At 56.0% G+C, this 22,323-nt stretch overlaps 1 protein-coding gene and 1 long non-coding RNA gene across 11 annotated transcripts; one reads left to right on the top strand and one right to left on the bottom strand.

Annotated features, from left to right (window-relative positions):
- Positions 1 to 7,842: 7,842 nt before the first annotated feature.
- On the bottom strand, positions 7,843 to 21,178 carry Sema6c (semaphorin 6C). 9 transcript variants are annotated; one of them, XM_076574538.1, is made up of 21 exons: positions 20,905 to 21,178; positions 18,919 to 18,968; positions 18,066 to 18,154; positions 17,075 to 17,246; positions 14,263 to 14,377; positions 13,904 to 13,967; positions 13,692 to 13,748; positions 13,269 to 13,370; positions 12,991 to 13,081; positions 12,693 to 12,812; positions 12,443 to 12,531; positions 11,958 to 12,175; positions 11,553 to 11,684; positions 11,164 to 11,316; positions 10,836 to 11,009; positions 10,439 to 10,585; positions 10,068 to 10,145; positions 9,931 to 9,986; positions 9,726 to 9,770; positions 9,435 to 9,530; positions 7,843 to 9,040 (listed from the first exon to the last, which is right to left on the bottom strand). In XM_076574538.1, the coding sequence occupies exons 4-21, from the start codon at positions 17,190 to 17,192 to the stop codon at positions 7,983 to 7,985; spliced, it is 2,913 nt and encodes a 970-aa protein (XP_076430653.1). In that variant the 5' UTR covers positions 17,193 to 17,246; positions 18,066 to 18,154; positions 18,919 to 18,968; positions 20,905 to 21,178; the 3' UTR covers positions 7,843 to 7,982. The 9 variants fall into 9 exon arrangements, with proteins under 9 accessions (XP_076430653.1, XP_076430655.1, XP_076430657.1 ...); XM_076574540.1 differs by lacking the exon at positions 18,066 to 18,154 and adding an exon at positions 17,809 to 17,912; XM_076574542.1 differs by having other exon boundaries at positions 20,915 to 21,178.
- Positions 11,576 to 14,354, top strand: LOC143273910 (uncharacterized). 2 transcript variants are annotated; one of them, XR_013052217.1, is made up of 5 exons: positions 11,576 to 11,708; positions 12,418 to 12,536; positions 12,683 to 12,820; positions 13,312 to 13,974; positions 14,220 to 14,354. It is a non-coding gene; the product is annotated as an uncharacterized LOC143273910 (long non-coding RNA). The 2 variants fall into 2 exon arrangements; XR_013052216.1 differs by lacking the exon at positions 11,576 to 11,708 and having other exon boundaries at positions 12,170 to 12,536; positions 13,312 to 13,391; positions 13,819 to 13,974.
- Positions 21,179 to 22,323: the final 1,145 nt, after the last annotated feature.

The following is a 22,323-nucleotide window of genomic DNA, read 5'->3' as shown; positions in this document are numbered from 1 at the left end:
ACATCTGTAATCCCAGAAAGCTTGAGGGCCTCCTAGCCTGCCATACACCGTGGCACACAAGAAACCCACGCTTGAGCCATGGCACACATGCACCCATACTCGCAAGCAAGCATGAGCGTAATCATACAAAAGGTTTATTTCATTTTATGTGCATTGGTGTTTTGCCTGCATACATTGTGTGAGGGTGTCGGGTCCCCTGGAACTGGAGTTACAGACAGCTGTGAGCTGTCATGTGGGTGCTGGGAATTGAACCTGGGTCCTCTGGAAGATCATCCAGTGCTCTTAACCACTGAGCCATCTCTCCAACCCCCATACAAAAGGTTTCTAAAACTAAATACTTTTAGTGTAAAAAACTCAGGCCGGCGAGATCACTCGGTGGTTAAAAAAGCACACGCGACTTTGCAAAGGACCCAAGTTCGGTTCCCAGCACCCATGCTCTGCAGCTCACAACTGCCTGTAACTCCAGCTCCAGGGGCATCCAGTGCCTCTAACCTGTAGGCCCCTGCACTGGCATGCACATATCCCCCCCACACACACTCATCATCAAAACTAATAAATCTTATAAAAAGTGTATGACTGTTGAGGGGGATGGGCATATAGCTTAGTTGGTAAGAGTACTTGTCTACCATGCACAAGACCCCAGGCTTGATCCTCATTATGTCAAAATGCCTGTAATCCCAGCACTCTAGATGGAGGCAGGATAAACTCACCATCATCTTTGGTCATCTGGGCTCTATGTGACCCAGTCTCAAAAAAGGGTGATGGGGGGAGCTGAGGATATACACTTGGATAGCACATGTGAGGCCCTGGACTCAATCTCAGTACTGGGGGGGGGGGGGGCGGGGAGACCAGAGCCACAAAAACGTAAGTACCTGAGTACCTGCGCTCAGCAGGCAGCTTCTTAGCTGGTCTTGGTAGCTCATGCCCACAACCCCAACACTCAGAAGGCTGAGGCAGGGGAGGGGCTGAGGTGGGAGTGGGACTGAAGCCTAATGTGGCATCGACAGGCAATCTCCCCAAGTCAGTGATCAGAAGACCAAACGACTCCCATGAACTGGGCTTCATGTCGGTAAATTGCTCTTTGGCAAATGTGTATGGCCAGCAAACACCACACATTCACCCCTGGGTTACTGAAGTATCATAAATACGGTCATCACTGGGCTGAAGGGAAAAGCAGGAACTTGAGGAGCCTTGAGAAGCAAAGAACAGTCTGTTGAGTTAAAATCCTGGTAAGAGAAATCACAAGGAGGATGGGACGGTTGGAGGGACTGGAGATAGCTCTCTGTACTTGACCTTAGCCAAAAGCCCAAGGAGCACTAGAAGGCTGAAGTGAGAGCCACCTGGAGATTACTGTGCCTACAAACGTTTTGTGTGAGACATCTAATAGATACCAGAATAAGTTAAGATTATAGGTGACTCCTGAGCAAAAGCTAGGGCCACCTTTAGGGCTAGTCAGTTCCTATAACAAGGAAGTTACAGAAGCCGGGTGTGGGGCACATGCTTTAAACCCAGCACTCAGGAGCCAGGGGCAGGTGGATTGCTGTGAGTTTGAGGCCAGTCTGGTCTACATAGCTAAGTTCCAGGCCAGCCATAGCTACACAGAGAACACTGCCTGCTCTTCCAGAGGACACAGATTTGATTCCTAGCACCCACTTTGGGTAGCTCACAACCACCTGTAACTCCAGCTCCAGGGATCAGTCTCTTCTGGTACTCACTCACATGCACATACATGCATACAGATACACATGAAGAAAAATAAAGATAAACCTTAAAAAGATAACTTTTTAAAATGTTTAATCTTGATTTTTTTTTTTTAATGTGAATGGGTAAGTTGTACCTCAAGTGTGTGTCTGTGTTACACATGTGTGCGTGTAGTACCCATGAAGACCAGAAAGGGTGTCTAGTCCCCTGGGAATGGAGTTACAGACAGCTGTGAGCTGCTGTGTGGGTGCTGGGAATCCATCCCTGGTCCTCTGGAAGAGCAGGCTTAACTCATAACTGCTGGGCCATCTCACCAGCCCCTTAAATAAGTTTTTTTTTTTTTTTTTTTTGCTTTTCGAGACAGTTTCTCTATGTAAGAGTCCTAGCTGCCCTGGAACTCCTTTGTAGACCAGCCTGGTCTTGAACTCACTAAGATCCACCTGCCTGCCCCCTCCCCCCCCCCCCCCCCCCCCGAGTGCTAGGATTAAAGTCACGCACCACCACTGCTGGCAAGATTTTTTTTTTTTTAAAGGAAGTTACTATAGTAAAGAAAGGTGATGTTGGAAATGTCACCAGTATTGTGATAGCTGGTACTGACTGTCAACTTGACAGGACCCAGAGTCACTTAAGACACAGCCTCTGGGCACGTCTGTGAGGAAGTTTCTAGACTGGGTTATTTGAGGTAGAAAGACCTACGCTAAATGTGGGTGACATCATTCCATGGGCTGGGGTCCCAGACTGAATAAAAAGGCTTGGTGGCAAGTGCCTTTACTGGCTGAGCCAACTAGTTGGACAGCTTTAGACATCTAAATTCATCTCTGATTGCATTTGAGAAGCTAGAGGGGGGTCTGGAGAGCTGGCTCAGCAGTTCAGAGCATGGGCACTGCTCTTGCAGAGAACCCCATGTTTGATTCCCAGCACCTACATGGCGGCTCCTAACTCCAGTTCCAGGGGGTCCAGGGTCTGACACCTTCTGCCCTCTGCAGGTACCAGGTACACACTTGCTACACAGATACATGCAAGCAAAATACTCATATGCACAAAACAAAAATAAATCTTTAAAAATGTTTTAAAATCCAAAATAGGGGCCAGAGAGATGACTCCGTGGCTAAGAGTGCTGGCTGCTCTTCCAGAGGACCCAGGTTCAGTTCCCAGCACCCACATGGCAGCTCACAACTGTAACTCCAGTTCCAGGGGATCTGATGCTCTTTTCTGGCCTCCACGGGCACTAGGTACACATGTGGTGCACAGACATACATGCACACAAAACACCAATAAGCAAAAAATTCAAGTTTTGAAAGTCAGAAACAAGCCAGGCGGTGGTGGTGCATGCCTTTAATCCCAGCACTCAGGAGGCAGAGGCAGGAAGATCTCTCTGAGTTTGAGGCCAGCCTGGTCTACAGAGCGAGATCCAGGACAGGCACCAAAACTACACAGAGAAATCCTGTCTCAAAAAACCAGACCAAACAAAACAAAACAAACCAGAAACAAGCAACAAGAAAGACTGAAATAAACTCATCAGTGTATCAGCTCCTCAGGCTTGCTCTCTTGAGGTCACCCTGTCCTCCATTAATTCCTGGCCCAAAGTCACTGCTCCTCTAAAGGCAATCTCTACCTCCAGCTTCCACACCCAGTCTCACTCTATAGTCCTGGCTGTTCTCCAATGCATGGCACTCTTGCCACCTCCACCTCCTGAGGAGCGGGATTACCAAACCAAAACCAAACCTGGCTTTGTGTATATAACCTTTTTTTTTTCTTTTCTTTTCTGTTTTGAGACAGGGTCTCATGTTTCCCAGGCTAGCCTCAAACTCAATACCTAGCATTATCTTGAACTTCCGATCCTCCTGACTCTACCCACATCCCTCCTGATGCTGGGATTCCAAGCACTGCCTTGGTTAACACACTGCTAGGGAGCAAACACAGAGCTTCAGACATGTAGGCAAGCACTCTGCCACCTGAGCTGGGTCCAGCTTGTACCCTGACACTTGAGGATCAGCAGTTCCCAAGGTCATCTGCCGGGGCAAGTGGCAGTGACTCATGCCCGTGTGTTCCAAAGCTTGGGGCAGCAGCATCAAGAAGCGACAGACCTGAGTAATAAACAGTTCAGGCCCTTGTGACTTTGCCCCCAAAGAACCCAAGATGCTGAACAGCTTTTGAAGCTCTCTTGATTGTGGAACCTTTTGAGTCCCAGGTCCCCAAAGCCTTAGACACCTGATGGCCTCAGCCTGCTGGGGCCCTGGTTTCCCCATAATCTCCTAGGATGCCTCTGAGAAATTAGCTCAGAGATCCCCAAGGATGAGGCCTCTGTCATGTTCTGCTTTTCCTAATAACAAAGCGGGCCGATATTGTGACTTGTAGAGACTGCCTATCAGCCGTAGAGACACATCCCTGTAATCCCAGCACTTAAGAAGGGGAGGCAGGAGGGTCAGAAGTTCAATGCCAGCCTGGAATACATGAGACCCTGAAAAACAAAATCCCCCCAGCAGATTTCTTAATTGAACTTAAAGGACATGTGTGTTTGTACTTCCATTTCAGCAATAATGTCTACAACTTATCCTTTCGTTCATTATCCACTATCAGAATCTGCTAGTAGGAAGTTTTCATGAGTAATAATGAATTGCCTCTTTGGTGGTGGCCTATGTTATTTTGGGCAAATAACCATGTCCTACAGAACACTTAATTGTGGGGCTTTGGGGAGGTGGTGGGGAGACTCTGCTGTCCAGGCTTGCCCTGGATTCACAATGCTCCCGACTCAGACTCCATGGGAAGCGAGATAACATCAGACCACCTCACACCTAGCTAACCTGCTTAATTTAAACCTCTATATTTACATGCTTTACAAATCCCTGTTATCATATGTCCTTTCTATTCCTTAAAAAAGAAACTGAGGGCTGGAGAGATGGCTCAGAGGTTAAGAGCACTGGCACTCTTCCAGAGGAACTGGGTTCAATTCCGTGCACCCACAGGGTGGCTCACTGTGTGTAACTCCAGCCCCAGGAAATCCAAATTCACTCTGGCCTCCCTAGGCACCAAGTGCTCATGGAGTACACGTACATTACATGCAGACAAAAAGCTTAAAGAAAATAACATTTAACCAGATGGTGGTGGCGCACGCCTTTAATCCCAGCACTCGGGAGGCAGAGGCAGGTGGATCTCTGTGAGTTTGAGGCCAGCCTGGTCTACAGAGGGAGATCCAGGACAGCCAGAGCTACACAGAGAAGTGGGGGGTGTTGGAGATTAGTTGACCTGCAAAGGTTTCCCAGAAGGGCCCAAGGACTCGCTCTTATTGCAACACAGCTGCTTCCACTTGCTCTTGGTTCCTGGCTAAAGAAGTAAACATTCTCGTAAAACTACGGATAAGTGACTGCAGTCAGGACGTGGTCCTGTACGGGGCTGTTGCCTGCAGAGAATCCCAAGGCTAAAGCTGGGCTGTAGCCGTGATGGCGCCTTTGTCTACATGTGCAAGGCCCTGGGTTTGCCTCTCTCTCTCTCTCCATATATATCTGTGGGTTTCACACCCATGCATTCAGCCAACCACAAATCAAAAAATATTTGGGGAAAAATGTACGTGTACTGAACACGTATAGAGAGCTTTTTCTCGTCATTATGTTCTAAATAATCCAGTATAACAGTTCTTCACAGTGCGGCTCAGATCTGCAGTCCCAGCACTTGTTAGACTAAGGCAGGAGGAGCAGGTCAAGGATTGCATCTGCTACATACGGAAGTACCACCTAGTCCTAGAATAAACACACACGAATGCGATCACTTGCCTTGTGCTAGGCACTGTTCAATCATCTAGAAAGGATTTAAAGTATACCAGAGGCTGGGCATGGGTCACATACACGTACCATGTCCTTTTATTGAGGGACTTAAATATTCAGATTTTTTTTTTCAGATGTGGTGACTGTCCTAGAATCAATCCCGTATAGAACTGGAAATGATTGTACTTCTATTTTAATTCTGTTTTGTTTTACTGGAACTTGCTTATGTAGACTAGGCTGGCCTTACATTCACAGAGCTCTGCCTATCTCTGCCTCTCAAGTGCTGGGTGGTCAGTTTTAGTTCTTTACATCCATATTTTTTCCCTTTGGGGTTGGTTTGGGGTCTCGTAACTTCGGTCAGTCTCAAACCTGCTATTTGAACCAACACTGCAGCCCTTTCCCCCTGCTTTCCTTTCTGATACCATCCTACCTCCCAGCCCACGCTGCCGCCCACTTCCCAGTAACCCTGCCTCAGCTTCCTGAGCGTGGGAATTACAGGCGTGCACTGCTACTCTGTTGTATGGGTGCTTGGATCAGAACTGAGGGTTCTGTGTCCATCCCCAGCCTCCCTCATCTTCTCAGGATTTGTGTGTGAGAGAGATGGGGGGGGGGTGCTGACGGCACACACGTGGAGGTCTGAGAATAACTTGAAGGTCGGTTCTTTACACCACGGCTTCTGGCGGCCAGACTAGCCTGGAAAGCACTTGACCCACTGAATCATCTTGCTCTCCCTCTTCACTTTTTGAGAGAGACTAGCTATAGCCCAGAATTCATGATCTTCATGCCCCATGTACAGATTAACACAACCAGGTGACTGAAAAAGGCATCCCTCCTTCCTTGTGCCCCAGCACTGTTGAAGATACTAGCAACAGCCCTGGTGCATCTTAGCTTAAGTAAGGTCCCCAAGAAGGAATAAAGTGAACCCGACAAAAGCGCCAAGCTAAGAGATTCTGGAGGACCCTAGACTCCAGTTAAGCTTAACTGAGCAGTGTTAAGAGACACTGAGGATTAAAAACCTTGAGGGGGGAAAATCTCTAAGTGGAATTTATAATACAAAGGGAAACAGGTGTCTAGTAAAAACAGACCACAAAATTCGGTCTACACAGCCTCAACTAGTGAGACGGGAGGAACCACCATTTCACGCTTTCTTTCACAAACCATTTGCACATCATAGTACTCGAGTCTCTCGACTCTATTATTTCAGATGAGAAAGGAGGCTTAAGGCAGAGTTCCGATCTCAGGGGGAAAGGTGAAGAGGTAAACAATACACGCAGAACTATTGGCCCAATAGTCTCAGTAGCAAGCAAACTGGCGGCTTATTGGGGTGCAGGCTTGGTCGGACCTCTAGGAGGCGCCAACGGGAAGCGGCCTGGAGCCGGAGCAGGGCGGATACTGCGGCCACGCGCCTGCCAAATTCCGGATTTGCAAATCCTTGAGCGCAGCCAGCACCCGCGGGAGGCCTGAAATGTTCCTAGGGCCAGGGTGGTGGGTGGGAGAGCGTCCCGGGTCATCCCTCCCGTGGGTACTCAGGATACTGTGCAGCCAGTATCTGCAGCCAGCGTTAACAGAGCATCGAGGAGGACACACGTTAGTCGCTCTAGCCCTGGGCTAGCCTGCAGCTGAACTGCCCCCCGGGGAACCCACTGCTGAGGCGACCCTTCCTCCTAACGGGGCTCCTCTTCTGCCTGCCGGTGCAATCTGTGGTTTTGTTTTGCAGCCTGCTGGTCAAGAGGCCCAAACACCTAAAGCCAAGTTCTCTTTAGGACAAGATTTGCTGATGTGAAAAAACCAGATCACGCAGCAGCTTCGTTTTATTTCTCCAAAAGTTCCCTCCCCCACCCCCATCGTGTAGGCCATGGAAAGGTGCCTGCCCTCTATCCAGAACCCTGCTGCGGGCCTTCCCCTGCACCCCCCGATCTGCACCCCGGCTCTCCTGGGCCCTGGCTCACCCCCACACACACCATGTCTTCGCTTGCCTCCTTCAGGAAACCTTTCCTGATTAACCCCGGTGGGAGGAGAGCTGCCGAGCCGAGGGCTCCGGAGAGACTCGGGGGGCCGGGGCGAAGCGGAGGCAGGCATTCAGGGGCCCCCGGCCCCCCGAGGGCCCTCTCCCCTCCCTCCCGCACCGCGCGAGTACGAGCCAGGCAGCGGCCGGGGAACACGGCGGTATTGGGGGAGCGGGGGCTCCTACACAGTAGGAGGCGGCACGTCCCGGCCCCGCGAGGCCCGAGGACTCTGTACACGGTAGCGCGCGGCTCCGGCCCGGTCCGGCCCGCCCGGGGCCCGGTCCGCGGGAGCCCGGAGCGGCGACTTAAGGCAGCATGGCTGGAAGGGAGCGGGGGGAGTGGGAGCCGGCCAGGTCCCCGGGAACGCTGGCGCTCCGAGCGGCGAGCCACTGGCCTCTCTCTAGGACGCGGGCAAAGACCAAGTCAATAAATAAACCGAGGCGGGCGGGACGGGGCGCCCCGGGAGCCCCGCGGAGTCCGGGGAGGCCGCCTGGACGGGCGCGAGCAGCGTCGGTCAGAAGTTGAAATGGCCGCCGTGCGGCGCGGGCTGCGGCGGCGGCGAGGCGGCGAGGGGCGGCTTGGGGGACAGCGGGGCCTTCACGTCCACCCTCTTGAGGGAGCGGCCGCGGTAGCCGTCGGGCCGGCCCAGGTAGAGGAGGTGCCTCCCGGGCCCGCCGGAGTACCGGGCCGCGCCCGCCGAGGGCACGCGCGTCAGCAGGGCCGGGGGCGGCGCGCGGTGCGTGGGGAAGGGCAGCCGGCGGCCAACGCCCAGGCGCGGGGCCGGGGCCGAGAGGGCGGGCCGCCCGCCCGCGCCCGCGCGCTTGCCCTCGGGGGGCACGTCGAGCCTCAGCGGCGGCGGCGCGCAGTCCCGCGGTAGCGGGCTGGAGTCCGCGAAGAGGGCGGCGCCGGGCTCCGGGGCGGGCGGCCGCCGCGAGGGGCACGGGGCCGAGGAGAGCGCGTCGGCGCCCTGGCGGGGCGGCGGCTGCGGCGGGCCGTGCAGGTAGCGCAGCAGTTCCTCCAGCGTGGTCACCTCCACCGCCTGCCCGGGGCAGCCCGGCGGGGGCGGCCTCACCAGCACGCGCGGCGCGGGCCCGCCCGCCGCGCTGCAGCCCCGTGGGCGGCCCGGGCCCTCCGAGGCGTTGTTCCCGTTCTGGTTCCACTCCCAGGGACCCCCGGAGGCGCGGAGGTGCTTCACCGGCAGCTCGGGCGTGGACTCCGGGGTGGGCAGGCAGGCCAGCTCCGGGCCCGGGGGTCCCCCGCCCTCGGGCGGCGGCAGGAAGGTCGTGTAGAGCTGTGGCGTCGGCGCGGCGGCGGCATCTCCATCCTTGGGCGGAGGCGGGGGCTCAGGACCGCCACCGTGCAGCCGGGCCAGGCTGCGGAGGGAGAGAGGGCGCGGCAGCCCCGGGGTCTCGATGTCCTTGCTCCGACGGCGGTGCGCGCGACGACAAGCGCAGGACACCAAGAAGCCGGAGACGGAGGCGCCCAGGGCGAAGGCGGCCGCCACGCAGGCCAGGAGGAGTGGGATGGGGATGGAGCGGGAGGCTGAAGATGGGGGAAGGTCCCTGCGCACGCCTGCCGACCAAGAAGGAAGGGAGGGAGGCGGCTCAGCTTTAGGGGAGGCAGCGGCCGCACAGAGCGGGCACAGGTGGGACCCACAGCAAGTTCTCATGCTGCTGCTCAGCTTCACTGCACACAGCCTCGGGAGTCACTTTTCCAGGGTCCCTAAACACACAGGCTGGAGCACGGGCCTGGGGTACCCCCTGCCCAGTTTCAGCCCCCTATAGCCATGCCAAGAACATCTGCCAGACTGCCTGTGAAGGACACTGGCTGGGATGTCCAGCTGTGGTGAAGGGAGGTTCCGAACAGGCGTTAGTAGGTATCAAACACCAATCAGCACCCGGCTTAGAACTCTCAGAGACTCAGCAGTTCCACACTGCACTGTCCCCCTCCCAGGCAACCCCCTTACCCTGCGTGTGAGCTCCAAGAGTGGAAGACTGGGGCCCTGGGTGAGCATCACTGGGGGAACTGGGGATCTCAAGGGAAGGGCCAGGACCCAGAAGCACTGGTAACAGAGACCAGGTCAGAGCCAGTCAGACTTAAGCTCTGCACCCCTGACACCGCCAAGCCCCTCCCCTTTGGAACCCAAGAGTCCAGAGTTCCAGTGTCTCGCTTGGTTGTTCAGGGTGCTGGCCTGCCCAAACAGATTTGGTGGTGCGGGCTAAGCAAGGGAAAGAGAAACTGAGGCTGGAAGACTCACCATAAGCAGAATCTCCAGGGCCGGACTGGCTCCCAGTAGCTCCATCTGTGAGACAGGGTGAGAATGAAGGAAAGGGGGAGCTCCTGAAAACCTGACGGAGGTAACTGGTACAGATGCTCAGAAGGACAGGTGCCCAGGCCTGAGATGTTGTTGGCAGCCATCAGAGCCATATGCAACCTCAGCTGCGGCTGCCCCTTGCGTTTACCTTGGCAGTCACCATGCTCCATGGATTCCTGGTTCCCAGTCACATCCATATCAGTCCTAGAAGGAAAGGGGGTGCTCACTGTGGCTCTACACTTTGCCAAACACACCCCTCAGGAGTCCCAGGGGCTCCTCACTTACCCACCAGGTCCCCCGATAGTCACACAGCCTTTCAACCGATGCCAGCCACAGTATGGGTCCTGAGAAGCCAGACAGCTCCTAAGGGGAACTGAGTTGTGTGAGGCTGGCACCCCTTCCCCTTGCCATGTTCCATTCCGTTCCCTTTTCTACCCCCACCCCTGGCTTACAAGAAACCCCCAGCCCCAGATTTCCATCCATCTATCCCAATCTGCTCCAGACCATAGTTGCTGCCCAATTTCAGACTTCCCAAGGTACCCCACCCTCTCCTCCACCATCTCCACTTCCTGGCTACCCTCAAGACCTGGGGGTTTTTCTGTGCTCCTACTAGTCCCGGAAGCATAGCCAGGCAGCATCTGACCTTGGCTCCTCACCTCCGACATGCCCCATGCCGGGCACAGCGGCTGAGTGGGAGGTAGACGATACAGCCAGGAAAGGCCACAAAGAGCCTGTGACCCTCAGTGTCCAGCTCCAGCCCGATGATCCGCCGTGCAGCTCGGGCTGAGCGCTTCCCACCGCACCTAACGGGAGGTGGAGAAAGCGAGACTGGTTTCCAGAACAGTCTATGGTGGAGAAGAAGCACCAAGTGGACCCCCGAGCACCACCTATGGAACCATCCTACCCAACACAGTGGCGCTTTCTCACCAAACCCTTTTCCTACCCCCCCAGGCCTCTAATTCTGCCAGACCAACACTGGAGTCCCCAACCTAGCATCCCCATCCCCACCCCCCACCCCTGCCCGGCAGGGACCCGCCCCCACCAAGAACTCACCGGGCAGGGCTGTAGGCATCGATCTCTTCCAGTATGATAGGCTCAGGTCCCAGAGACTGTCCCCCTGGAGGTAGCACCTTCAGCACCGTCCCATCATGGGAGCCAAGAAACAGGACTGTGGTGTTTCTGTGGGGCCCGGCCTTGCCATCCACGGCCACCTGGGTCAGCAGGGCTCTGGGGCGACAGGCTTCAGGTGAGGACAACAAGTCTAGACAGCCCGGATGCCCTGGTCCCCACTCTTCTATCCCTTCACAAGTCCCACCCCCACGCCAATGTGATTTATCTCGTGGAAGACGGGCGTGGGCGGAGGGCGGGAGGCGGTGATCACCTGCTAGTGAGAGTGAGGAGGGGCTGATGGGTGGCAGGTGGCACAGCAGGATCCAGCAGTGGATGTGCCTTGATGAAGAGCAGGACATCATCAGGTAGGTCTTGAGAGGAAGAGAACAAGGCAGCTCCACCCACACCTGCACAGGACCCTGGCCTGGTGGGCACATGGGAAGGGGCAGCCTTAGGGTAGAGAATGGGGGTTAATTAAGCTGTGTAACCCCCCCCCCTGCTCTCAAGCGTGGCTGGTAACCTCTGCTCCCCTGCAGACACACACCGCTTCCCTTCCCTGCCGCAGCGCCTCAGTCCAACCCGGCGCTAGCCTCGTCCCTGGGCACGGTGACCTCAGCCCGCCTCACTCCGCCCCGTGACGGCCGCCCCCGTCCCGGGTACCTGGGGGAGGGGACTCTGTCCTCAGACACAGGAGCCCAGGCCCCATCCAGGCTCCTCTGCTCCTTGAACTTGCCCTCAAACCCGCGCTCAACATCATCCAGGTAGAAGGCGCAGACTGCAGACCCAGGAATGCTGAGGGAGCCAGAAGAGACTCAGGTAGGTGTCACCAGGGACTGCACAGCCCCTGCCCGGGAAGCTGTGGTAGCTGCCCCGCCCCCCCCCCCCCCCCCCCCCCCCCCCCGTGCACCGTGTTGAGAGGCAGAGACTAGTGGGTAGGGCAGCCACTGGGGGAAAAGGTGGCCAGGACAGCAAGGTGGCCTGGCTTGGAGCTTCCTCAGTAGGCACTGAGAGGGGAGTCTGAACATTGGTAGGGGAGGGAACTCGATCCCACGGCCCAGCACTAACCTATTGGCTTGAGTTGTGAAGACCCCAAAGAGGGCGGGGCGGCCATGCAGGTTCACAGGCCCAGTTAAGGCCTGTAGGACGTCAAAGTAGAAGGTCGAGTCCCCAGGGACAGAGCAGTTGAGCCTCAGCTTAAGGAAGGATGTCCAGTGGCGATCCAAGGCCCGAGGTGAGCCACCCCGGTCACGTTTACACACCCGGGCTACCCGGGAAAACTGCACCTGAGGGAAGATAGGGAGGGGAGAGAGAACCACATGGCAGCTGGTTGAGATGCGTGGCGTGAGTTAAGAGCGCCGAGAGGCAAATACAAGGGTCACAGCAAAGAAAGGGGACGCTATGGGGGGTCAGTCTATGGCCAGCTATGGCAGGTGAGAGCTGAAGGCTACGTATGCAGAAGGATGTGGGGAGGGGTCAGGGTCCAAGGGGATCTGTTCTGGAGATTGGAGCCAAGAACTGTTCTTAGGACCCGGAAGAACCCAACTCCTTACCCTCCCCAGCCGGGCATCCTCCACAGAGACCTCTCGGAAGAAGAAGTAGACGTGGTCTCCGTGCTCCAAAGCGTAGACAAAGTGTGGCTCTAAGGTAGGGAAGGGCACCGGGAAGGGCATCCATACCCGCTCAGAGACTCACGCCCTACACTACCTTTCCACCCATCCACAAACATGCCGCCACTGCCCGCCCCCCCCCCACAGTCCTGGTGTACCCCCTCAGCATAGTCTGACCCCCAGGATGACTGACCTCGCAACCACTTGGAGTCATACTTGGCAGAACGGAGTGGAGGCTGCTGTCCGAGACTTCTGTAAACGACAGCGTCACTGGCCTGGAAGTCGGCTGCGGTGGCCGAGTACAAACTGCCCTCTGGAGGGGTAAGGATTGGAAGTTCAGGGTCTGTCTCTTGCCAGGGTACCCACACAGCTCCTCGGGCCTTTCCTCCATGCCCCACTACCCCCTCCACTCAAGGACGTGGGGAAAGACCAAGTTGGGAGAGGAACTCCTTCCAGCCAAGTGCCAGCTTTTCACATGCCCAGGTTCACACCTGCAAAGATGGCCACATTTGACTGGGTGGCGTCAAAGGGGCATCGAGCTTGCCCACTCAGCTCCTCGCCCTCCTGTTGCAGCGAAGTTATCTGGGGGCAGAGGAGGCAGGTTCCTGGAACCTTGGGGTCTTGGAAGTGTGGCCCCACAGCTCACCCCCACTCCCTCCCTCCCAGCCCCTTCTGCACTCTGGCATTCCAAGCACACCCACTCCCACCCCCAGATGCCTGTCTCTTCCCACCAAACTGGAATCCCCTCCCAGATCCCCCTCCTCTGTACCCCGTAACTGCGGCACATGGGGCTGAACGAGTTTGTTCCACAGGCAAGGAGCGTCTGCGAGTCCCAGGGAACAAGAACACGGATGTAGTTGTAGCATTCGTCCTAGAGAACCCAAAAGTCTCGGTTAGTGACAAGCCTGGAGCCGGGGTCAGGGGTCACAGGAAGTAAGGCAGTAGTCAGTCAGTCCTGAGCCACCATAGCAACGCGGCTAACGTCTCCAGCCGTTGGCGGGCCCTTTAGCGTTTCCCAAGTCCTTTGGCATCTTTGAACCTGCTTTTCTTTTTCCTGGAAACTAAAAGTCTGACCTCTCTTTCCTTCCCTCTGTCCTCGGGGCTGGGACGGAAAGGGGAGCCAGGAATGATGGCGGCCCACTCCCTGGAGGCGTCCTCCCTGCCTTCCCTCCACTCAGACTCCACTCCTCACCGTCTGCTTCCCCCGAACAGCGCAGTTCTCCACATCTTGGCTCCTCCATGTCAGAAACTGAAGAGAGAGAAAGAGGGGAGGTCAGGGGGCCACCAGGACCCCTGCTCACATTAGGACTCCTTTTTAGGTGCATTTTTCCACCCATGGGACCCCCATTACACCTTTCCCAGCTTTGTCTCCCTGCCTGCACCTCCTCGCATACAGCCCCTCACCTTGTCGGGCACCAGCCCCTCCCCTTCTTCTTGGGCTTGAAGATCGAAGGAGAAAACGTGATCCCTGAAGGGTAGGTAAGGAGGGGTCAGAGCTGAGCCGAGGCACCTGCCTGCCTGAGCTCCTTAGTCCCCTGCGTACCCATGTGCACCCGCTCAGGGCCAAGCCACACAAAGCTCCTGTCCCTAGCCTCCCCCTTACTCCACGCCTTGGCATCTGTTCCCTGGGTCCGAGCATGTCCATGTCCCATGGCTTGTGCACCTGCATGTGTCCCCTGCAAGATGCTGCAGTGGCCATGCAGGTCCCATGTCTGCCCAGGAGCATGCATGTCTGCCCCACAACTGGGCCTCGGCCATTTTACCGGGCGGCCACAAGCAAGGTCCGGTTCAAGGTCAGGAATCGCTGAAAGTCCAGCCCAAGTTCGGCAGCCACAGCATCCTCCTCCAGGCCCCGGAACCAGGATAATGGAGAAGTACCTAGAAGATGGCAGCTGAGATAATACACACCTTCCAATCCCTTTCCTACCAGAGAACACCCAGCTATGAACAGAATAGGAGACAAGAGAGGCCAACATCTGTTACTAAAAACAGTACCAGAAGCTACGCATAGTGGTGTACACCAGCAATGGGGAGGCTGAGGCAGGAGACTGCTGGGAGTTTAAGCCAGCCTTGGTTACTTAGCAAGTACCAGGCATTATACGAGGCCAAAGGCTGTCTCACCAAAAAAAAAAAAAAAAAAAAAAAAAAAAAAAAAAAAAAACCTCTGAGGGTAAAGATACTTGCAGCCAAGCCTGACTACCTGAGTTCAAATAGCGGAAGCAGAGAACTGATTCCCCAAGTTATCCTTTAATTTCCACTCATACACCATAACATATGCACTCACCCCAAATAAGTAAATGTTAAACAAATACAAAAACAACTCCAACTGAGCATTTCATTTTCACCAGACACTGTGTGAGTTATCTGAATGATCTACCTTGCTTAATATATTAACCTTATAGTGACGTTGGCCTCCATTCAAGGCTTAGTACACGGAGGGATTTACATGACTACTGGGCAGGCGGCAGGGTTTATGTCAAGTCTGTCTGGCTCCAGAGTTGAGCCAAGTCCCTTCTTGGGATCACCTCTGTATTAGAAAGTTCCTTTCAAGGGGCTGGAAATGGCTTAGTAGTTAAGAGTATGCCCTACTCTTCCAGAGATCCAGAGTTCAATTCCCAGCACCCACATCAATTAGCTCACAACCACCTTTAGCTCCAACTCTAGGAGACCCCCCCCCTCCTCTGGCCTCCATGAGATTAAAACATTCCATCCTGCAGGGGAGCTCCTGAAGCAGGGAGGCAAATAACTGAAAAATGGCTTCAAGAACTCCCTGAAACTGACCAGATTCACTAGGGCCCCTCCCTCCCTGTCAGAGTAAACAATACAAAGCTGAGTCCCCCTCAGAGGAAGGTGTCGGAGAAAGAGGGGGAAAAAACCTGAGACCAGACCAGCTGCCTGCAGGAAGCAGAGACCAGCCAGGCTGCCTGGAAGGGACCATCTGAGAACCTGGAAAGGGCTCTCCAACCTGTTGACTGCCCGCAGGCTGTGCACTGTGCTCCAGATTCCTAGTTTGTGAGCTGTCACTCATGCTGGGGTGGGCTTTGGTGATACAGCTGTCCCTGAGTCATTTCTGCTCCTGTAAGTGACCCCTCACCCATATTCCTGTAAGCAACCCTAATAAAAGTCATTGACACCAGGCATGGTGGCGCACGCCTTTAATCTCAGCACTCTGGAGGCAGAGGCAGGCGGATCTCTGTGAGTTTCGAGGCTAGCCTGGGCTACAGAGCGAGATCCGGGACAGGCACCAAAACTACACAGAGAACTTTGGTGAACTCTCTCTATCTGGGGTGAGTAGACAAGTGTTGTCTCCCCAGGAGAAGTCTTGTCACACAAGAGCACCAGCAAACTCACACACACACACACACACACACACACACACACACACACACACACACACAAAGCGTTTGGTTTTTCTCCTCCCTCAATACTTCACCATTCCACCCTTCCAGGTTCCTCCCTCTTCTGACCAGCTCCTCCATGTCCACCTGGGCTGGTCATGGAGGCCACAGGTACTGGTGTTTAGGCGACCCAGGCTCAAAGCTGACTTAACGCTAACGAGTGCTGAGAACAGCATCTGATGCAGAGGTGGCTGGTTTTGTTTTGGTTTGGTTTTTTGAGACAGGGTCTCTCTGTGCGGCCCTAGCTGTCTTGAAACTCACTCTGTAGACCAAGCTGGCCTCGAACTCATAGAGATCCTGGGATCAAAGGTGTGCGCCACCACCAGACTCAAGTTTGCTATTATTCTTATCTATCCCACAACAACCACTCCCAACTAAAATTACTCTAAATCCAACATGTAGAACACAGACCCAGACAGGGGAAGACTCTTCTCAGGAAGACTGCGGTGACAGTTTCTGTCACGGTGAGACCCAGGCTCACTGGTGGGCAGAGAGGATAATAAGAGGCTGGGAACCACAGAACTGACGCAGGACCTCACTCTGTCGCTAAGAATAACACACACGTATAAAGTGCTTAATTTGGGCCAGACAGTGTTCTCGGGACTGTGCCTCATTTGTGTGAAATCTATTACCTCACCTAATCTCTAAATAACTCCATGAGGTGCAGCATTATGATAGCTTCCTTTTACAACTGTGGAAACTGAGGCAAAGGTTAGAGAACATTGACCCAGGTCACACGGCTAGTGAGCAGCTGAGCGGGGATTCAAACCCGCAATGGTTTGACGGGCTAAGACTTGACATTCCTTATAGGCTCCTTTGTCTGACCGAGACAGTGTCATCACGGCTGGCCTGGAACTCGCAACCTAGCTCAGGCTGTCCCCAAACTTGTGGCAATCTGCTGCCCTCAACTGTTAGCGCGCACCTCGCTCAGCTAGGGTCACATTTTTTAGCCACTTAGCAACACCACCTCTGAGTGAGGAAACAACACCCAGGGATGAGAAACCTGGGGTTCCAGCTCACCCCACCTGTTCGGTCCCCTTCCCTGAGCCACTCTCTTTGAGGCTGGGAACATTCCTCCACCTTGCCTCCCACACAGGGGTCTCATTCTCTCCTTGCTCCCTCCCCACCCCCACCCCACCCCCCACCCCGCAGAGGGTCAAGTGGGTGGAGTACTCACCCTGCAGGTCAGAGGTCAACAAAGGGATGGGGTCCTGGGGAAAGGCAGCCTGGGCATGGGGCAGAGACAGCAGCAGCAGCAGCAGCAGCAAGGGCATGGAGTGGGGGGCAGGGGGCATCCTGTGCGGGGCAGCTCAAGCCCCAGGGGGTACCCCCTCACCCATATGCTGGCCCTGAAAGGGGAGACGGAAAAGTGGGGGGAGGGACTGAGTTCTCTCTGCCCTTGTTGCAGGCAGACTCCTCCCCAGGTCTATCCCCAGAAGACCCTGTGGGGTGGGGCAAAGAACCGTCTCCGCCTCACTCCCAGCCAGCTGTCACTTGTCACTCAAGGTCCTTCCCTCGCCAACTGGCCCGAACTGGTTAGTGGGAAGCCTGCCGGTGTGACCCCAGGTAAGGACAGAACAGATCCGCTGCCCCACCCCCCAGCCTTTCCTCCTCTCTCCCGCCTGGCTGTGGGGCATTCAGTAGGTGACACCTCCCGGCCCCCTCATGCTAACCCCTTCTCAACTATAATTAGACGCTGCAGCCTTAAAATTATAAATAGTGACTCCTTGGCACCGGGAGGAGGAAGAGGGCACCAAGTCTGTGCTCCCCTCCCCTCCCAGACCCCCACAGCACCCTGGGAGTAATGTAGGCACTGAGCCCAGGCAGAGGCAGCTGTGTGGCAGCCATGGTCCTGTCTCGGGCTGAGAAAGAACAGAAGGAGAGGCACAAACAGCCCGAGGGGTCACTGACCTGGCCTAAGCTCATACTTCAGGGGCCATTCCCATTGCTGATGAGGAAGCGGGGGGTGGGGGGTGGGGGTGTCCATGGAGGGGCTGTCTTAGCCAAAAATGAATCTGCATCAAAGCCAGATCAGAGGCTAAATTTAGCTCTGGCTGCAGCTGTCTCCTCGACCACTGTGCCCCCCCCAGCCTGGAGCCCCCCCCATTGCCTCCCTGGCTCCTAAGAACCGATGCATGTTCTCGAGGAGGGGAGAAGAGCAGACCCACCCCCTGTGCAGAGCGAAGGATAGAAAGGACGGGTGAGGAGAAATGGCTGAACGTGCCCGCTCTCCCCTTCTTCCCTCATCAGGCTGCCTCTGAAATTGAAATATAAATAATTCAATGACAGGCAGTGGTAGCCCAAAGTCCGAGAAAGGATGGAGATGGCGAGAGGCGTGGGGACAGGTCCCCTTCCTGCCCATCTGCCTCCCCACCAGCCGACCCTGCCTGGACCCACGGCAGGCCGTTCATACGAGCTTCCTGCCTCCCCTTGAAACTGAAGTGAGGGGCTGAAGAGGCCCCACTGGTCAGCTTCAGGGAGCCAGGAGTCCTTTCTTTTGTGACCGATCACAAGCCTTAGTGGTCCATTCCAAGACTTCTAAAGGGGAAACTCTGGGCAAGCCCCCTTCCGCCTAGCCCATAATACCACTTGAAGCCAGGACCCAAGTGTCCACCCAAGCCCCATCTAGCGTCACTGGGGGGGAGGCTGACGTCAGGTGGAGCCCCAAGAGAGCTGGAGGAAGGGACGGGATAGAAACACCTAATGATGAGCCCCCCCCCTTCCCCAGAGGCAGAGCAGTTAGCTGGCTAAGGACCCCCCCACCGACAGGTCAAGTCTTCCTCCTCCCTCCCCCAACCCATGTTTCCGTTGCTGGGGCTCCCAGGAGAAGAGAAAGTGACACACCTTGTCATCTGTGCTCTCCTACCTGCCCCACCTCAAGTTGCCCTGGGCAACTGTTATCTTCACCCTGGAAACAACTTGGGTCTCTGGCAGGTGTGGAGAACATCCAGACCCCCTCCTGACCCCCTGATGGAGTCTGCTTCTATCCCCAGCTCTCCGGGCTTGCTGCCTTTTCCTTACCTGGGGTGGTGGGTCCTGTGGGGGACGAAGGGGGACAGGAGCCCTTTGATCTAAGAAAAGAAGGGACGAAAAAAGAAAAAGGAAAAAAAATCACATCTCCCTTACCACATCCTTGAAAAGTAAATGTGCAAATTTGGGGAAACGCTGCTAAGCCAGTGTGGGGGAGATGCTATTGGGGGACGCATTTTGTTTGGTTACAAAATGAGCAGGCTTTGCACCGACCGGAAGATAGGAGGGTAGCGTCTGGCCTTTAGCCAGAAACTCCTAGAACTGCAGGGCCAGTCTTGGGGAAAGGGCTGTCTGGGAGTTGTGGGTCCTGATGACCACTCCCATGGTAAAACCTTCAGAATCCAGCAGCCTTCCTGCAAAAGCGCCCTAGCGAGGGACAATAGAGGCTCATTTGCATCTAATTTGCATGCTCTTCATTTCCAGGCAAAATGCTCTGATAGCAAGTACCTCCATCCCTTCCTTCCTCAGAGAGCAAACCACGCCTCCCCCCCACCCCCCCACCCCCGCTAACCTCTCACACTAAGGACCCCCCATACACGCTCACTTTAAGCTGGGTTAGTCCAGCCTCTAAAAACACTTGGTTGGCCTTTTCCTTGGCCCACTAGACTCAAGTAGGATACATCTTTAAGAGGGCTTCCCATAGCTGTTTGGGGGAGCAACCAACATCTGGGTGGCTCCCATCCAATCCATCCCTGGCCTGGGGACAGGCATGCCGTGACCTGGAGAAATCCCAAGGAGAGACCTGGCCGCTCTTTCTCCCTTCAGGTCCTCCCCTTGATAGAAAGATGAAACATCCCCCCTTTTTTCCTCTTAGCCAGACAGCCACCTCTGGGGAGTGGCCGAGGTCACAGCCGGTGTCTAGAGGAGCTGGGGAAGGGATTGCGAGGCCGGCCGGGGACAATAGCAGGAAGCCATAGGCATGGTCGCCCGCCCCAGCCCACCTTCCACAGGAGGCTCGGGAGTGTGCTGCGCCTCAAAACCCTTTCACCCTACCCTTCCTCTCAGTCCCAGGCTTTGTACCTACCCTCCCTCCGACCCACCCCCCAACGTGGATAAAACCAGGTGTCTGGAGCTTCGCGAGCGCTTAGCGTGAGGTGGGCCTGGGGCCAGGGGCTCGACGTGTCTCCCCCTCACTGGATCCGGGGCTCCGAGGAGGGGCGGGTAGCAACGTCTGGACCGGGACCGGGTCCCAGAGCCACGTTAGCGGGAGGAGGGGCTGGAGGGGCCTGCAGGCGCAGATCGAGTGGGGACGGGGTTTGGGGTTGGGGGACGGAGGCGGGTCTCCCAGACCAGGGAAACAGGGCCCGAGGCTGGGGACCGCCGAGGGCGGGCCCTAGGCCCGCGCGGAGCGGGTAGGTGAGCTAGGATGCTGTCGCCAGGCCCGCTCTCCTCCGTGGGAGACCCAGTCTAACAAAGCCCGCGAGGAGTGAGGTGAAGCGTGGAGGTGGGCGCGGGGACTGGTGCTTCTCCGTGGCCTCACTCCTGGACTCTTTGCCCAAGCCGACCCTTCCCCCTGGGAGTGCTCAGACTCCAGCCTGCACAAGGACGAAGAAGCAGCCCTGACACCTAAGTCCAGAACGACTTGTCCCCTTTCCTGTCCCTGCAGGGGTGTCAGGAGGTCCTACTTCTCCATAGGTCTCCGAGCCTCAGTTTCCCGCGGGAGAGGCAAGATGCTGGGCTTTCCACCCTCTGCATCATGCGCGCCTCAGGGGAAAAAAAGGAAAAATAGCCCCTTTCGTGACCCCTAATCTAGCGGGACCCGACTGCGTGCGACCAGTCGGAAAAGAAGCCTACACCCTGCGCCCAGCAATGCATCTAGGCTCGGCCACGGTCCCCTCCTCCTCCACGCACCCTAAGTCCGCTGACCCTTTCTCTGCCAGGCACAAGACGTGCTGGACCCACTCGAGTCCCCGTCACACTCAGAAGCTTGACCCCCTCTCGCGACGCTCCTGCCCCTCCCTGCAGCTACATCCCTACCCCAGGGTACTTGCTCCGAGATCCGGGTCAGCGAGATCCAGGGAGCAGCGGGAGGCCCCCAGCTCCGCGCCGCTCAGAGTTCGCAATCCGTGTTTGGGGCTCGAGCGAGATGCGACGAGCGTCCCGTCTGGACGGTGCTTGGATTTAGGCTCCAGGGCGCTGTCGGGTTACGAGAGTCCTGGGTCCGAGTGGGAGCCCTACTCCCGCCGCAGATCCGCGGAGGAAAACAATGCGACCGCCCGGAGCTCTGGGCTCGGCCCCAGCCGCCCCGCCCGCCTCCCGGCCGGACCCGCCTCCGGCCCGCCTCTCTGTCCCTGCGACCAATAGGATGCTCAGCGGCGGTCTAGACACCGCCTTCCCGCCACCTCTCCACCAATAGTACTGCAGGGAGGTGGGGCGCCGGGCGCACGGTCCACCCAGAGCCGAGCGGAGAGGGTGAGCTGGAGACCGGAGTCGGGCACGAGATGGAAAGACCCACGGACAGTCGCTGAGACCCGGACACGAGACACACACCGACGGAGACAGGCTGATGGAGAAGAACCCCTGGACAGAGTGTCACAGACAGGAAGGAGGACAACCTGAGAAGAGAGACAGGAAACCAGGGGGCCTCAGCTGGGCTGGGCTGTCAGAGCCTGCGCGATCCTCCCTCACTTCCATCAGTGACTTAGGCGACCCTGCTCTCTAGGGAGTCTCCCGGCTTAGTCACTCCTCATTTCTCCTCGCTAAGCTTCTGCCTGTGTGTGTCTTTTGCATCCCCATATGCTTTCTCCGGTTCACGTTCATCCTGACCCCAATCTGAAAGCCTGCATGTAGTTTGGGGGTGGAGGCCTGAGAAACGAAAAGTGTCCTCTGGTTTATCATGTGTTCATCATCTCCTGCCATCCGACCTCTACAGTCATAATAGGTCGGCCTTGAGCCACCATGCCAGCAACTAAGGAGCCTGCAAGCTAAGGGGCTGGCTGTCAGGAGAAGGTGGACGAAGGAGGACAGGTAGGAGGGCTAAAACTCAAAGCCAGGTGGAGACGAAGACTAATTGATTCAGAGAAATACAGAGACCTGAAAGGGAGAGAGTAACCAGCTGTCCGAACCCCACAGATGCAGGACTAGTGTGTCCCACCTCCTCAGAGGGCCTTTGGACATCCCTCCCTCCAAAAGGCAAAACTGCTCCTTGTCCCCCACGCCCCAATAAAGAGCCTTTGATTTGAGGAATGTCAGTGAAGAGGAAGAATAAGGCTACTTCAGACAATACTGCCTAGCTTCCACCTTGGCTTTGCCTGCTAAGATTTTTCCCTGCGTGGGGCTGGGACAAAAGATATTTTCAAAATTCCCAGGAATGTAGGTGGCCTGGGAGACATTGACATTCTCAGATAGTGTTGTCTGAGTGGGCATTTCTACCCACAGCTTGGTCTCTGGATTGGA

The sequence above is a fragment of the Peromyscus maniculatus genome, chromosome 6, assembly GCF_049852395.1.
Source record: "Peromyscus maniculatus bairdii isolate BWxNUB_F1_BW_parent chromosome 6, HU_Pman_BW_mat_3.1, whole genome shotgun sequence".
Classification (NCBI taxonomy): Eukaryota; Metazoa; Chordata; class Mammalia; order Rodentia; family Cricetidae; genus Peromyscus; species Peromyscus maniculatus.
The sequence above is the reverse complement of the archived record's forward strand: the minus strand, read 5'-3'. Positions and strand labels throughout refer to the sequence as shown.